The sequence below is a fragment of the Mangifera indica genome, chromosome 4 (assembly GCF_011075055.1).
Source record: "Mangifera indica cultivar Alphonso chromosome 4, CATAS_Mindica_2.1, whole genome shotgun sequence".
In the NCBI taxonomy this organism is placed as follows: Eukaryota; Viridiplantae; Streptophyta; class Magnoliopsida; order Sapindales; family Anacardiaceae; genus Mangifera; species Mangifera indica.
In genome coordinates, this window is record NC_058140.1 from 13,618,907 (window position 1) to 13,633,773 (window position 14,867).

A 14,867-nucleotide genomic window follows, 5' to 3' on the forward strand; every position below is an offset into this window, starting at 1 on the left:
GATTTTGATGAGTCAATATTTTTATTATTTATTTTAAAATTATGATTTTCATCTATATGTCTGTTAAAGAATAAGTAAAATGTTTAACAAAATGCATCGTTTTCTTATGGTTTCAATAGAAAGTAGTCGAATGCCCCCCTTTCCTCTTGTATCTCTTCAAATGATGATAGACGGGTCATTTAATTCTAAAGATCTGATGATGGTAGTAAACGATGAGTTCTTTGAGGTCTATTGCCAAAATTAAGAGTCAAACCTGCTATTGCCAACATAGATTGGTATTTTTGGGATTTTTCAAAGACTCACTTCCCTCACATTCTCCCTCAAATTCAAGATGTTGCCATTGAGAATGGAAATGATAAGCTTATTTGTGAATCTTCCATCACTGGTAAATTGAACCCCTTAAACTGCAACAATTTCTTCTTTGATACTCAGTCAGGTTTATGCAAACTGGGCTCTGGGCAAAAGTGATCTGGCCCAGTTTATTCCCTCAAATTCTCTTGACTGCTTTGGAACCATGTTCCTAACAAAATCCCAATTGATGCTACTCTCAAGCAAGCATTCACCTTTTTCAGTTTGCAGTAATGAAGATGTCAAGAATCTAGTCCCCATATTTTTACTGACTGCAAGTTGCTCAATGACTTACAATTAATACAATCTAAATACCTGAAATTACCTTTAATCACTCAAATTATGTTTTGTTCAAAAATACTAATTTGAAGCATTGAATTAAAATAACAGATATTTAAAAATAAAGTCTTAAAAATATCTAAATATTGATATGTAAATGACAATTACTTTTCCCCAATATTTAGGTTGTGATATGTAGACTCTTTATTATTTACATGATAAATCTCACACATTTGAGTTGTACTAACAATACTAGAAACAAAGAGAAGAAAAAGAAACCACCCCCAAGAAAAGAATTGATACTGAAATGGAACACAGATTAACTCAAGTTAGAAGATGCAGAGGGCTCATCAGCTTCCAATCTCTCAATAACTACATGCCTTGATGGTGGACCAAACAAACTCAGTACCACCTGAAACCCAAAAAACCAAAACATCATGCAATTTATAAAGCCAAGGTGTATGGCAATGTTCTAGTCTAGTTTCAGGCATAAATTTGATGAGACGTGCAACTGGGAGTCTATGTTCAGTTATTCATGATCAAAGGAAATGAGCAATCGACAAGCATTAAAGAACTTGAATTGCAATAAAATGGGAAATCTGAAGGGCGCAGATGTAATCTTAGTATTAAAGAAATCATGAACATGGCAGAGTGTGATTTACTTACCGGTAAAAACACAAGTCCATGCAAGAAACCAACGAGAACCAACGCAAGATACATTTGGAAGTAATAAACCTGTAAAATGATAAGAACTAATTTTATGTTGACAATGATAGGAAAAAAAAATGGAAACTGAGAGGGAAAGGTCACAAACCACAAAAATTTCTGATCTTGCGAAGCATAGCACAATTACTCCAAAAAGCTTTGTGAGCGTAATTCCACTGCCAAGTCCAACGCAAAATAGAAATTCAACTTTTAATGGGAAAAAAATGTTTGAAAAAAAAATTCACAACAAAGGCAAGGACTTGCTAATGGATCATTCTATAGGGTCACAATTCCAGTTCCGCTCACAGCCATGGCCAATGTATGAAGAGTTACTATGATTGAATTAAACAAAGAGACGATGAAAGAATAGCTCATGTAAAATAGAAACTGCATTTCTTAACAGCCCTGCTGTCCCCCATGCAAGGTTTGTGTTAGTAAAATTAGACTGAGGAAAAAATTTCACAAAGCGCAGGAGTATTGACATCAGACTTAAAAAGGACACAGGCTAGCAAACAGAAAAATAAAGTTTTTACCAAAAAGACAAAAACAAGATAATCAAGTGAAGTTCACAAATTATCATCTACAGTTAGTTTATACCAAATACAGTTTATCCTATCAAATATAGACCAAATGATGAAACTATGCCATTAGCTACAAACATCAGCACAATTGAACACAGAAATTCCGTATAAGGTTAACCTGAACACGGAAGCTCCCATTGTACTCAGAGCCTCTTTCATTCGTTGATCCCTATTTCCATGGCTTACCTGCATAGGGAAGCAGGGAATGGTGATATCACAGCACAAATTATAAAATCTCTACTAATCAATGGCATTTATATTATTGCAGCCTGAAAAGTTTTGCAAGGAGATGTGTTAAATTGGAATTTAAAGAGGTTTAGGGGCAGAATTACGTGAGAACAAATACAGATATAACAAAAAATGATATAATAAAAGGACAATGATAATTACGAACAATTTGCATAGATTTACATGACTACGGATAATACAACCAAGATCATCTCTATTCTCTGCATGAAAAACCTCAACATGTAAATGAAGAAGAGCCTTAAACAAATACTGCTGTAAGCACTGATACTAACCAAGAAGGCATGCACTATATGCACACAAAATTCAACAGCGATGCCTATTGACATTATAATATTTACAACGGAGACTGCATTCAATTGAATATCCAGAATTGCCATGATGCCCTGCAACATCCAATAAGTGAATAAGTCTTCTACAAATTGAAATTTATACAGAACATTATGTCCAACAGTCAAAGCAGAAAATATACCAAGAGATCCACTAAAATCATCACCAATACAAGTAAAATGATTGCTGAACTCCACAGACTGCATGTTAAAAGAAACAAACAATTGCAAAATGTGAAAATATGTAAGCTGAAAGGAAAACAACTTAGATTTAAAAAAATGTAAATAAGGACCAGAAAAGGAATTAGAACCTCGAAGTAATTATCAGACAAACTATAAATATAGAACCTGTTAATAATGGATGAGATAAATGTTAGACGAAAACAGAATTAATAAAATGCTGAAATGTGGAAATACAACTTGAACATATAAAGCAATAATACAAAATTAATAAAACAAAAACAAAATACAGGATAAAAATATGTCGAAAGGGAAATCATGTGAAAAGCATTTGAAGTCCGGGTAGCAAATTCTTCCATGAAGACACAACCTCCATGACAAAATGTGAAAATTATGAACACATCTTCATTAATCAGGCAATCCGAAGCACCAAAAGACAAGACCATATTGCAGTATCAGAATTCAATGCAAGAATGAGAACTGAAAAGGATAGTTGACACAGTAATCTAGAAAATTGTGTTAATATAAGATAAATCTAAAAAATCTATTAATATAGAATAAAACTAGCTTTGAACATTTAGAATTGTCCCCTATAATGATTTGCAATACTGACCAAGTGCTATAGCAATGTTGATCAAAGCAAGCCTCCAAATATCCAGATACTGCTCAAAGAAGATATAGAACACAGAATATGGAAAGATCTCCATCTACATCAGAAAAGCAATGTCAGTGCAGCATTACAGCAATAATGTTGCAGAAGACCATTTCCACAGAATTATGGAAAAACATGTAAACAACCGATAAAGCACCACAAGTATTAAAACGGGAATCATAATTATATACTATCTCCATGCACTGTCAGAGGCCTTTTCACTTGAATTTATGAAAACTGGCATGACTTTACATCTCACTAACAAGGGATACTGTACTTCAACATTGTTTTAAGCATGGGATAAAATACCAGCAGAACATGCTGGACTCCACTACTAAGAACTCATATAACCACCTTGTGGTAAAGGATGTGCTCACCTTGCTTGAGAATTCATAAGTTAGAGCACAGAAGATAACCATCTTGGCTACAAGCATTATGCTATACATGCATGGGAAACTAAGCATGAGAGGTGGCTACACAACTTAACCATTAACCATGTTGTAAAGATAAGACCTCCAACATGACAACATGCACAGAGTATAAATGAAAAGAAATCTAGGCATCAATACCATCATCCACCAGCCATTCTTGAAGGACCAAAATAGCATACTACATAATTGCACCACAAATTCTGCACACTTAGTCATGGGATAATGGAGGATAAAATGTATAAAATTGCTCCAGAAAGTTTATTTTAAACCTTTAAAGAATCAGAAATTTTTGAGCTGAACTCCCTTGCTGCTCGTATTGAACTGACATAGTCACCCTGAAGAAAAATAAAAGTCCAACAAAAGTGAAGAATTCAACATCATCTTTGCAATATAAAACAAATGCAATTTTAGTATAAGGGTGCTTCCATACCTGTTTGTTAAGTGGTGTGTGATATGTACGAAACTCTGATGCTCGTATAACACCACTCTCATACCCTATCAACATGTTAGAAATAAGCGAGAAAAAACCCATTCATCTGATTAGATGAGCTTTAGGTCTAAATAATTACCAAAATATGCACCAGAGAAAGATTATCTAAATACAAAAGGAAAATACTTCTTGTTTACTAACCAGTTAGATCCACACTGTTGGTGTAAGCCCCATGGCCACCCTTTGCACAATCAGCAGATGGAAGTGCATTGAGAAACCATGGAAGCTTCTCCTGAAATTGTGCTGTAGATGGGCGATTGTTAACCAAATCTGAGTGGCGGAAGCACTGAAATCAAACCAATAAGGAAGTCCTTTAAAAACTTCGACTTGATACTACTTAGAAGTAGATTAAGCAAGTATAAAGCAAATTGTATTTTTATAATGCTTCTAAATATTGAAAGATGTACGGCCATACTAACAAGAGGAGAGGATTTACCGTTGTACAATCTTTGCAGACTCCACCTATGCCACAAGGTTCTTCATCAGGTGAACAGCAAGGTGGCTAGAGAAAGAATTAATTGTTATGGTAATTTAATGGTACATCCAACAGCTATAAACCAAATTGAATAAGGTGAATGGAGCTTAAAATTAGAATATAGAAGTTTATGAAAATCATGCTATGAATATAAGAAACAAATTAAGACTTTATGAGGAACATAATAATGCTCAAAACTAGACAAACTAGGTCAGTGACACAAATATGCACTGAAGATGGATATATGGGGTGTGGAATAGGATAATAATGTCAAATGTCATCAATTTCAGAATGGCACATTTGACAGGAATGCAAACCTGATCATCAGGTGGACAATAAGTGCCATTCAAAAATTTCCTACAGCAGCCAAAAGCCTCTGGAGATGTCCATACAAGAAAGTCATCAAGCCATGAAGCAGCTGGCTTAGCAATGTAGCTTGACTCTGGAATCAATGATGCTTTTGATATCTGAGAAAAGGAAGAAATCCTACTGTTATAAGTATGCAGACATGAAGAGAAAAGAATGAAACTTACAGTTAAACATCAGAAGAAAATATAATCATGAAATTTTAATTGCAGCCTATGACTTTCTGATATGTTTGGTCACCTCTATTCTGGTTTGGTAAAGGACTCCGAATACTAATCAGGCAAAAAACTTGTTAACTTTCAAGCAGTATAAACAGTGTGATCTTTGGAAATTAAACACCAGTAAATAGCTTACAAGGGTATATACTGAATCCGGAAATCTTGATAAGTATATAACATGTATCAGAAGTAAAAAGTGATGTATAAGACATGATATCTAAAGTGAAAATTTTACCTCACTCAAAAGAGAGTTTGAATCACACTGGCTGATGGAGCATAACTGGTTTGTATGTCTTGATTCCAAGCTGAGATTGAAAGCCATTTAAGAACAGAAGAAACAGCCAGACAAAGCTTCATGTAAATTAATGTGTTTGGTTGGGTTCACAATAAAGCAACAATAGACGAACACTACTGAAGGACATAGAAACCACTCAAACAAGTCATAATCCCAACTACTTGGGGGCTGTATAAAAACTTTTTTCCTTCAAGTTTATATGAATAAACCCTGGTTCAAATTATCAGCATTCATAGCCTTGTGTTCTAATTTATGTGAACTTTGAATATATATCATTCTTTTCACAAAAGATGGCCTACAATAGGATCAAAGTGGGACAGAGTATGATATAACAGCCAGACTGATACCTGTAGTTGAAATCCTTAACAACAAAATATAAGGGAGGTCCAACTCTCAGATATTCAGAGACATCATTGAAATATCCCTGATGCAAAGAAAATTTTATCAGTAAGTAGGATATCCAGCAAAATGTGAATATAAAACATAATCAAAGATCAGATGACAGAAATAGGCTAAGAGTACTCTGAACCTGAAGGTAAGAGTCCCGAGGAAGCACGATCTGTTGTTCCAAACCAGCTTCAAGCCTTGTAGATAGTGCCTATTAAGAATTATATATATGAAAACAATAAACTTACAAATATTAAATGAGTAGAGATAAGTAATTATGTAATCATGAGGAACTTACTATGCCAGTCAGAGTGAAAGCAAGAAATACGGCAACGACTATCATTTTCACTCCCCAGAATTCAAGAAATGGAGCATGAACTTCCTACAATATACCAATAATTATGTTGACAGGAAGACAAAAAAAAAAAAAAAAGGGATGAATTCCCATGTTTTAACCCTAACAAAATTGCCATTCTCAACATAAACCAGTAGAATATATTTCAATCTTTTCACTAAAACCACCTTCTGCATTTAATATGAAGAATAAAGTCACTGCACTAATCAAGGAATTTTCATTTAGAGATTTAGAGATACTTACCTTCATAAATCGAGCCAGCAGTCCAGGTGCTCTGGGATTAATGCCTGCACTCAACCAAAATAATTCAATCAGAGCTGATTGTATTTAAAAAAAGAGAACTCTTAACACTGTAATGTAACATTACCAGCTATAAAGAAAACAAAGCAAAGATGTTGAGAATGCTAAGACAATTACCTTCATCAGATTCTCCAGAAGTAGAGTGAATTTTTATACATGGAAAGCAGTCAATCCTACCATCTTCAACTCTCAAACAATCAAAAACTATCAGTGCAACAAAGGCAGTAACTTGCAGAAGAAAGTCCAACAGAACAGCCAAAGCTACAGGAATACAAGTACAAACAGAAGTCAAGTGCTAAGCATATAGAGTTTCAAAGTTAATCTATCAAGATTAGAAGAGAATATTTGGACCTGACCTGCAAACATGGAGAAGACACGGCATGCTGGCATAGGAATGAAACTTCCGACAGCAAATGCCAGAAATTCAGATAAGCTAGCTAACGTTATGGATGGCCCAACTTCAACAAGTGCATTGCTTATTCGTTCCTCTAAAGGTAACTCCAATGACTGACGTTTAACAGCATGAACCAATATACACATGTTATCCACTCCAACCTGATTATATATTGAAGGAAGTGAGAAAAATATTATAATCAGTGATGGTCACAGCATGACAAGAATTTAACAGGCAAGTAAAATATAAACCCAAATAAAGAGAACAATGACATTCAAAATATTTGGAAATAAACTTACAGCTAAGACAAGGAAAGGAATAACTTCCATTATTATTAATGTAGATTTAACTCCAATGGCACTGAAAACTCCAACAGATCCAAGGACTGAAAGCATGACCAGTATAACTCCGGAAAGACCAAGCAAAACCTATATATCATTAGATCAAATGTGAGTTGCATATGGTAAACATCACTTATAATCATCATCATATAGATAGAGATCAAAGAAAATGTTAATTTACACAAACATGCATGTATTCATACGCAAGCATGTCTGTATAAGTGTGGATATGTTGTATACAAGAAATTTTCAACAAAAGAATAAAAACTTCAGTAAAGGCTTTTTTCAACCATTTAATAATAAACAAATTACAATGATGTCAATGAATTTTTTCCTTCTAATCCAAGATTACTTCCATAGGGGTAACAATTAATCACGATAAAACTTATATTTTCTATTAGTTTGATCACAACTCTTTACAAGACCATTTTTAAAATCTTCCTATAGTAATTACAGAAGGCTACTCCGTAATTTCCTTATCTTAAACTTGAGCATGGGTGAAAATCTATAATACTTCACCTACACAATTCTAAAATGTTCTATATCAAAATATAGTGGATGAAAACTTTAAGCCAAACTGAATTCATACCTTTGATGAGATATAGAAAGTAGATAAGAGAGATGAATCTCCCAATGCCACAGATATGTAGGCAAACATCACAAGATAGCTTGCCTGAGATAGAGAAGAAGAAAATGGCAGAAAAGATGAGAAATTAAAAAGAATGACCAATAGATATGTGATAATAGGATATCAAATGATAAAAGATTATTCAAAACAATAAATTGACTAATATAAACATGATTTTGATTGTGACTTACCAATATTGTGATAACATCTGCTGTACTTTCTCTTTTCAATTCTTCCTCAATTGAACTTTCCGAAGAGAATGAAAGAGTAAGATTGCTAGACTGCACCATTGGCAACAGCTCCTCCTGTCAATTTTAATTCATTAAAATATAGTGTGCATCCAACCATCTAAATGGAGTATATTATCTAAGAAATGCAAGCAAATTACCGCCAAATCAGAGACACTCAATAATGCTCTAGTCACATCAGATATGACTTCAAAATGGTCTCCTCTTTATTAGAGAGTTTGCGTAATTACATTAAGAGATTATTAGATGTGACATCAAATGCATTACCTCCTTCACATTTTGGAAGTCACCTCGCCTATGTTACTTATTTATCAACATCCGTTGCATCAGTGTAAACCGGTAAATTACAGTGATCACGCTAATATCAATAAACAAAAATGCAACAACATATCATATCATTTAAGTTCAATAACAAAGTATTGCATTACAAAAACCCCATTACTGCAACAAATATGCAGATTGCAGACACTAAATTTATCAAATGATACATTAAATTCAACATGTGAACAAATTCAGATATCATTCCAAGGAACACCAAAAAATAAAAAATTGTGCAGTGCTCAAACCTTTGCTAACTCGATGAAAGCTTTTTCCCAAGCCACTGCCTTTCCATTATCATCTATTGCATTATTAACTGGATATGTAACAATAAATGCAGAAGCCTGAAATTTTAAAAAAAAAAAAGAACAAAGGATAAGAATATACTCAGATATTTGGAAATAGATAATAATATTACCTCTGAATAATTGTTCCCAGAAAATCCTCCTAACACCGTGCTTGGATCAAGTGGGGCCTCAAATGCACTCAAACATGTGTCTGCTGAGGCATAATGCTGGAGGTGGAAAGATGGGGGAAATTAAAAAAAACATAACGCATAGAAAAGTCCAGTACATAAACAATGTCAAATAGCAAACTTTAAACATGCCACTAGAAAATCCGAGTTAACTCTTCAACCTTCCAATTTAAACAGAACTCTAAACAATGATTACTTAAATATATAGAAATTAAATCAAATTTTAGTTCACAACAAAATGGTCCAGAAAGCATTGGGAAAACAATGCTCAAGCTCAAGCACACTGCTTTCTATTGCAATTATAATTGACTTATGGATCATCTAAGTACACAAATTTATATCAAGTTATATTTGATTTAAGAGTTATTAAACAAGCAAGTGTCTAAATGCTGAAAACAGTCACCAAAATGTACCTGAAAACAGTATTCAGCATGTGCAACTCCTCCATAATAGTCAAAATTATCAGGGTCCATTTTGAAATACTGTCAGAACAGATAAGAAAGCGAAACAAATGATGTTATTACTTGGAAAGCACATATTATCATTTGTATTTATTTGCCTCAAACTGCGAAGCTCTAAGAAAATAATTTTGATTACAGATGTATTAAAAGGCAAAAGGAAAATAATAAGCATAAATCAGCCTCACAAAATGGCAGAGCTTTCCAAAAACTCCATTTCATTACTCTACCATGCACATGAATTGACACCTAATAATATAGACTCAGCTGAAACCACAAAAACGTTAGACAACCTGTAGAACACTCTGAGTGGCACAATCCTCGCCTAGAGGCTTTAAGCAAATGTCAGATATAGATATCAATGAACCAGAATAATTTGCCCGAATTTTATCAACCTGTCAACATGAGCAAAGAAAAGCTAGCTGATTATCTATTTCATATGTACCCAGAGAAGTAACAGAATAGATAAATCAATTTAAATTATGGATATCTCAGTTTTGTTCACATATTAAAATAGCATTTGAAAAATAGTAAGTCACAAAGAGTACCTTCTTTTGTACTTCAAAGAGTAGTTGGATGTTATCCTCTGTGACAATACTAGGTGGTTTATCAAGCTTGAAACCAGGTGAGGTTGTCAAAATAAGCTGAGGAACCAAAACAAACACACAGTTTGAAAATATATAAGCTCACCGAAGTAGTCCTTGCAATAATGTTCTTACAGTACACCATCCAATATATAAATAAACTCAGAAGAAGAAAAAGAGATAAATAAAACCCAATAAACTTTCATCTTTACTACATATGTTGTGCATAAAACATACAACAGGCAACTAAATCGTGAGAAATCAAACAGATGAAACATAAAGAAAGAGAAACATTGAAAAGAACCTGTTCTATTCTGTAAAAAGGGGCAAGGTGTTGGTCGAAGAACCGTTTCTCTTCAGCTGCCTTACTCCCAGGACCTACCCACAACTACATAATTACATCCATCAAGTCCTGACCATGATTTAAATTTAAAATGAAACCTATCTATAGAAATTGGATGCTGGAACACAGAGAAAATTACATCAGCGAAAAAAAAAAAAAAAAAAAAGAGAAAAACTGAAACTGAAATGAAATAGTGAAGGACTTAGTTATCTAGACTTTCAAGATTTTAGGACCTAACCTTATTTGCAATTAGCTTTTTTTGCTTTTGTAGTGAAAGTTTCAAGAAACAGTAATAGAGGTCTGCGCTATCCATGAATATCACAAGCTAGAGTGAAATTTAAGAATTAAGAGGGAATCACAAACAACAAAGACTGCTCAAAAAGGACAAGCTTTGCTGTAAAAATACAAGAGAGGAGATATAGTGCTGATAATGAACCTTTCTTTGGTGGTCACATTGAAACATCTGGTGAAAATAGGTCTTGCACTTAATAATGGGCTGAAGTCACAGAGAAGGTGAACTTAAAATACATGAAACAACAGAAATTTCTGTGCTTCCTTCCTCAGAAGGATATCTAAAATTTTGTGGACCACTGAATTGCTATTATTCTATAAAAGGTTCTTCAGCAAGGGATGATGTCAAGTCAAATCCAACAAAATACTATCTTCAGCAAGGGAGCAACTCATATAACAGTATCAAATAAGGAGGAAAAGGGGCATCAAAAGAAAATTTTACTTGTGTGGAACTTAATCATAACATTTAATCCAAAAAAATCTGGCACAGACTATTAGAAGGTTGCCAACCAAAGAGGGGAAAAAAGACCAGCTTGATGATATGCATTAGAAGGTGCATGATCAGCTCCCAGGAAGCAGAATCTAAAATTAACTCAAGCATATCCCATATGATCATGTCCTTTAATTTTAACAAATAGATGGTAAGTCACATGATAAACTCTTTCACGCGATAAAAAGGTACAAAAAGTTCAATATGATACCTTTTCTGGCCGTGTCTCCACATTGAAACGAATTAGACCCAAGCAAAGCACAAGAATAACTGCCGATGACATGCTCAGTACAAGAGTGGGATTTCGAGCAACCCATAGTCCATAAGTCCTGGACACATAAAAACATTATTCAGAATATATAATCAATTCTAAAAGTAAAAGTGCAGTAGTTGACCTGTAAAAGCTTGACATGTATCCTTGAACAACAGAAAGCTGTTCTTCCTTTGTTAGCTGCAGATGCAATAGCAACAAAATCACAGGACATTAAACGAAAAGGTTAAAAAAAATTAAATTAAAGGACTCACTCCAACCAATAGCCAAAACATACAATGATTAGAAAAGAGAAAGAAGTTCAACACCAATAAGTAATATTTATTGTTGGTGGTGGTATACCACATACTCAAAAACCTCTGAGCCAATCTTATCAAAAGATGGGAAAAGATAAGAGGTTGGAAAATTGTAATGCAAAAATCTACCTCTAAGGTAAAGTTCTCAGCCTCTTGCATGTTACTAGTATCAGTTTCTGCTTTATTCATCAATAATGGTTCCGTGCTAGATCCAGGTATCTTCCTTTCTCTTGTTCGCCAAAACAAACCCCATCCAAAAAATGTAGAAACCAAAAGAACATAAGCAATTGCCAACAGAAAGTTGAAACATTCAACCTACAAACATCAGCCAACAGTACCAGGTAAATTATAAGCATCGATTGGCAAATTTTGTACATGGATTTACAACTAAATAATCCACAAAATAGGGCAAACCATGATAATAATAGAAAGATAATTTAACAATATTACATCAACTCTAACCTTAAGGGATCCCATTTGAATTGTGCAAGATTCTTTCTTTTCCGGAGTAGGAGGCTCAGAGCTAGAGCAAATGGGGGACAAAGGACAGTCACCACAAGAACAGCCAAGGGAACTGTCACTACATGAATAAACAGACAGATTCATGAGCTCCATCCCAGCTGACTCCAGAGTGTTCAACTTAAAATTTATGGCATATGGTGACCCAGGCATTCCAGGTGCTGCTTTTTGACCAATAAAAGCAAACCATTCTGACAAAACCAATAGTCCACAATTACTCAGTACAAGCATGGATAAAAACAAGACTTAGCCCAAAATGACTAAAAATGCTACAGAAAGAAATTTCCAGGGTTAGCAAAAGAATGATTAGTATTAGTATGACATAAATATAAACAGGTGACAACATGATAAAAATTGATTAAGGTGAGTTTAGTGGTTTAGAAGAAAGAATTGTGCAACTCATATACAGAGGAGAGCATATAAGAATAAAGAAAATTGGAAATGTGAAACTGAAAACATGACAACTTTAACAGCAAAGATAAAGTTGACTAATGAAAATTTGTGCACAGATAGTGGAATCACCTTCAAAGTTTTTAGCACCAGCACCAATGAAATCTATGGCCCGAGTATTCATAGTTCCAAACTTTACATCCTTGCAGGAACTGTACAGCTCTTCTCCAAAAGTCTTGGTTACAAAATAGTCAATTCCATCCACAGTTAAATTGCCATTGACCTGGAAAGAAAAATATTCACAAACAATGCAACCATAGTGAAATATAAGTGGACTTCATATTGTACAAAGACCAGCAAGATTAAAATCAAGGAGACGAAGTGACTGTTCAACAATGATCTTACTGATTGTTGCATTAGATAAAGTTCTCATTTTGGAGTAAGAAATGCTCATAAAAAAGTATTTCATGATTAAGAAGTAAGGGTATGGTTTCCAAACTGTTAGGCCCTATTACTAACACAGAAACTACCAAGGTAAGAAATATAAGCAGACATCGGATGAAATTATCTCCTACAAGTGATTAAACCTAAGGGCTAGAGAGATTATCATGGAATGATCTATGAATAGCATCATCAATATGCCTCACCTCAGCAACAGAAGTCACATTGATGAATAGGCTTTGATTTGGAGAGCAGGAAAGTTCACAGAAAAGGTTTAAAAAGTTCCTCAAGCATGCTGGACAGCCAACAAGGAAAGGTATAGCCTGCAATAGATTGCACATATTAAAGTACATAGTTACAAAAAAACAGCACTAAACAATTGGTCAGGTGAACATAACGTAAACCAAAAATGTATGCTTGGTCTGAGCTAAACATTAGCTCATTTGAACCACCCAGCCAAGCAACCACACAAATAACTATTATGAACAGAATCATATAACACATTCTTACTTGTTGAACCTGTGCTCTCAGTGTTTCAAATTGAGTCTCTGTACAACAAACATTCCCACTTATTGATGGACACAAGCTTTGGATTTTTGCAGAAAGCAACTCATTAGGCTGGAAAACATATACCATGATTTTGTGAAACCAAAATTATCCCATAGATGTCAGAAATGGTAGGAAAACATATGAGGAGAGAACTTTTAAAAAGAATGTTACTTGATCAAGTAAGAATTCACCTTCACTGAAGGAGAACCATAAGGACAGTTCAGAACTCTCCCATCACTGCTTTCTCCACATATGTCATACATCGCACAGTATTCTTTCGAATGCCGTTCCCTGAACAGAAGGCCCAAATTAAGTGATTGCTCATTAAATCATAACGAAGCAAATTGAGACTTTTAGGCAAGTGCAGAAGCTAAAACAGATATCATTTCCATCAGGTCTTCAGCCCAACTGTTGCAGTGCTTCCACTGAAGCTTATGATGAGATGAATAACGAGTATTACTTCAATTCACGCAGGTAAAAAACACAAAGCTCATCCATAAGTTTAACTTCAGAACAAATATTCATGTGAACAGAATCTACACATAGATATAAAAACTTATTGCTAATTAGTAAGACTTTTAACCAGTTTAAACAACTTACAAGCGAAGAAGCCTTACCCAACAGTGACATCCTCTGCTAAGAGAACCCATGAATCAGTCTTCCCTCCCCTCACTAAAGATGCTAAAACAACAACCTACAGAAATCACGATACCCAGGTTAACAATAATTCTAACACGTTATGTTATGCATCGTTCACTTCCATTGACCTATATATAAACGTGAAAACAATCAAGGGAGTGAAGGGTCCACATTTCTATGTAAGAAAACACACATTTGAAATCTTTCAAGTTCTAAATTTAAGTCTGCATACGATAAAGCTACCAAAACTAATCAATGTTTTGACTTAACAAACCCAACAATTCAGTAAAGAAAAAGGAAGGTTTACCAGTAAAGTAAAAAAAGAAGTGAAGAAACTCGTAAAGGAGACCATTGTTGTAGTGGCAAAATTAGTTTTAGATTAGATGTGGTGACTTTGCGTGGTTGCAGAGAAATATTGACGACAATGAAGTTGGTTTCTGACTCGACATGAGTCCACTCAGTGAGTCAGTGCTTTAATTTTATCGCGTAATTATGATTAGTTATGAGGATACGACACGTAGCATTTATTGTAATGAGTCATTGTAAATCTAATAG

The 14,867-nt window shown here is 34.3% G+C and overlaps 1 protein-coding gene across 1 annotated transcript; it reads right to left on the minus strand.

Moving 5' to 3' along the window:
- Positions 1-741: 741 nt before the first annotated feature.
- On the minus strand, positions 742-14,777 carry LOC123213855 (NPC intracellular cholesterol transporter 1). Its single transcript, XM_044633472.1, has 39 exons — positions 14,620-14,777; positions 14,291-14,367; positions 13,865-13,964; positions 13,635-13,742; positions 13,331-13,447; positions 12,816-12,966; positions 12,237-12,484; positions 11,904-12,089; positions 11,603-11,658; positions 11,419-11,536; positions 10,388-10,471; positions 10,048-10,143; positions 9,793-9,894; positions 9,455-9,523; positions 8,985-9,080; positions 8,815-8,910; positions 8,192-8,305; positions 7,962-8,045; positions 7,331-7,459; positions 6,994-7,192; positions 6,755-6,898; positions 6,581-6,624; positions 6,281-6,364; positions 6,125-6,193; positions 5,943-6,019; positions 5,536-5,605; positions 5,034-5,183; positions 4,678-4,743; positions 4,383-4,527; positions 4,182-4,246; positions 4,021-4,086; positions 3,282-3,375; positions 2,800-2,836; positions 2,632-2,689; positions 2,435-2,545; positions 2,032-2,099; positions 1,442-1,508; positions 1,294-1,362; positions 742-1,039 (listed from the first exon to the last, which is right to left on the minus strand). The coding sequence occupies exons 1-39, from the start codon at positions 14,662-14,664 to the stop codon at positions 947-949; spliced, it is 3,852 nt and encodes a 1,283-aa protein (XP_044489407.1). The 5' UTR covers positions 14,665-14,777; the 3' UTR covers positions 742-946.
- Between the last annotated feature and the right edge of the window lie 90 nt (positions 14,778-14,867).

Bases quoted from the DNA above. Each gene is read 5' to 3' on its own strand.
- LOC123213855 (XM_044633472.1), bottom strand. From the start codon at position 14,664: ATGGTCTCCTTTACGAGTTTCTTCACTTCTTTTTTTACTTTACTG. The intron at 11,659-11,903 runs GTAGATTTTTGC...TTGCATCTGCAG, and splicing joins CTGAGAACTTTACCTTAGAG to CTAACAAAGGAAGAACAGCT. The intron at 5,184-5,535 runs GTAAAATTTTCA...TCCTTTTCTCAG, and splicing joins CAAACTCTCTTTTGAGTGAG to ATATCAAAAGCATCATTGAT.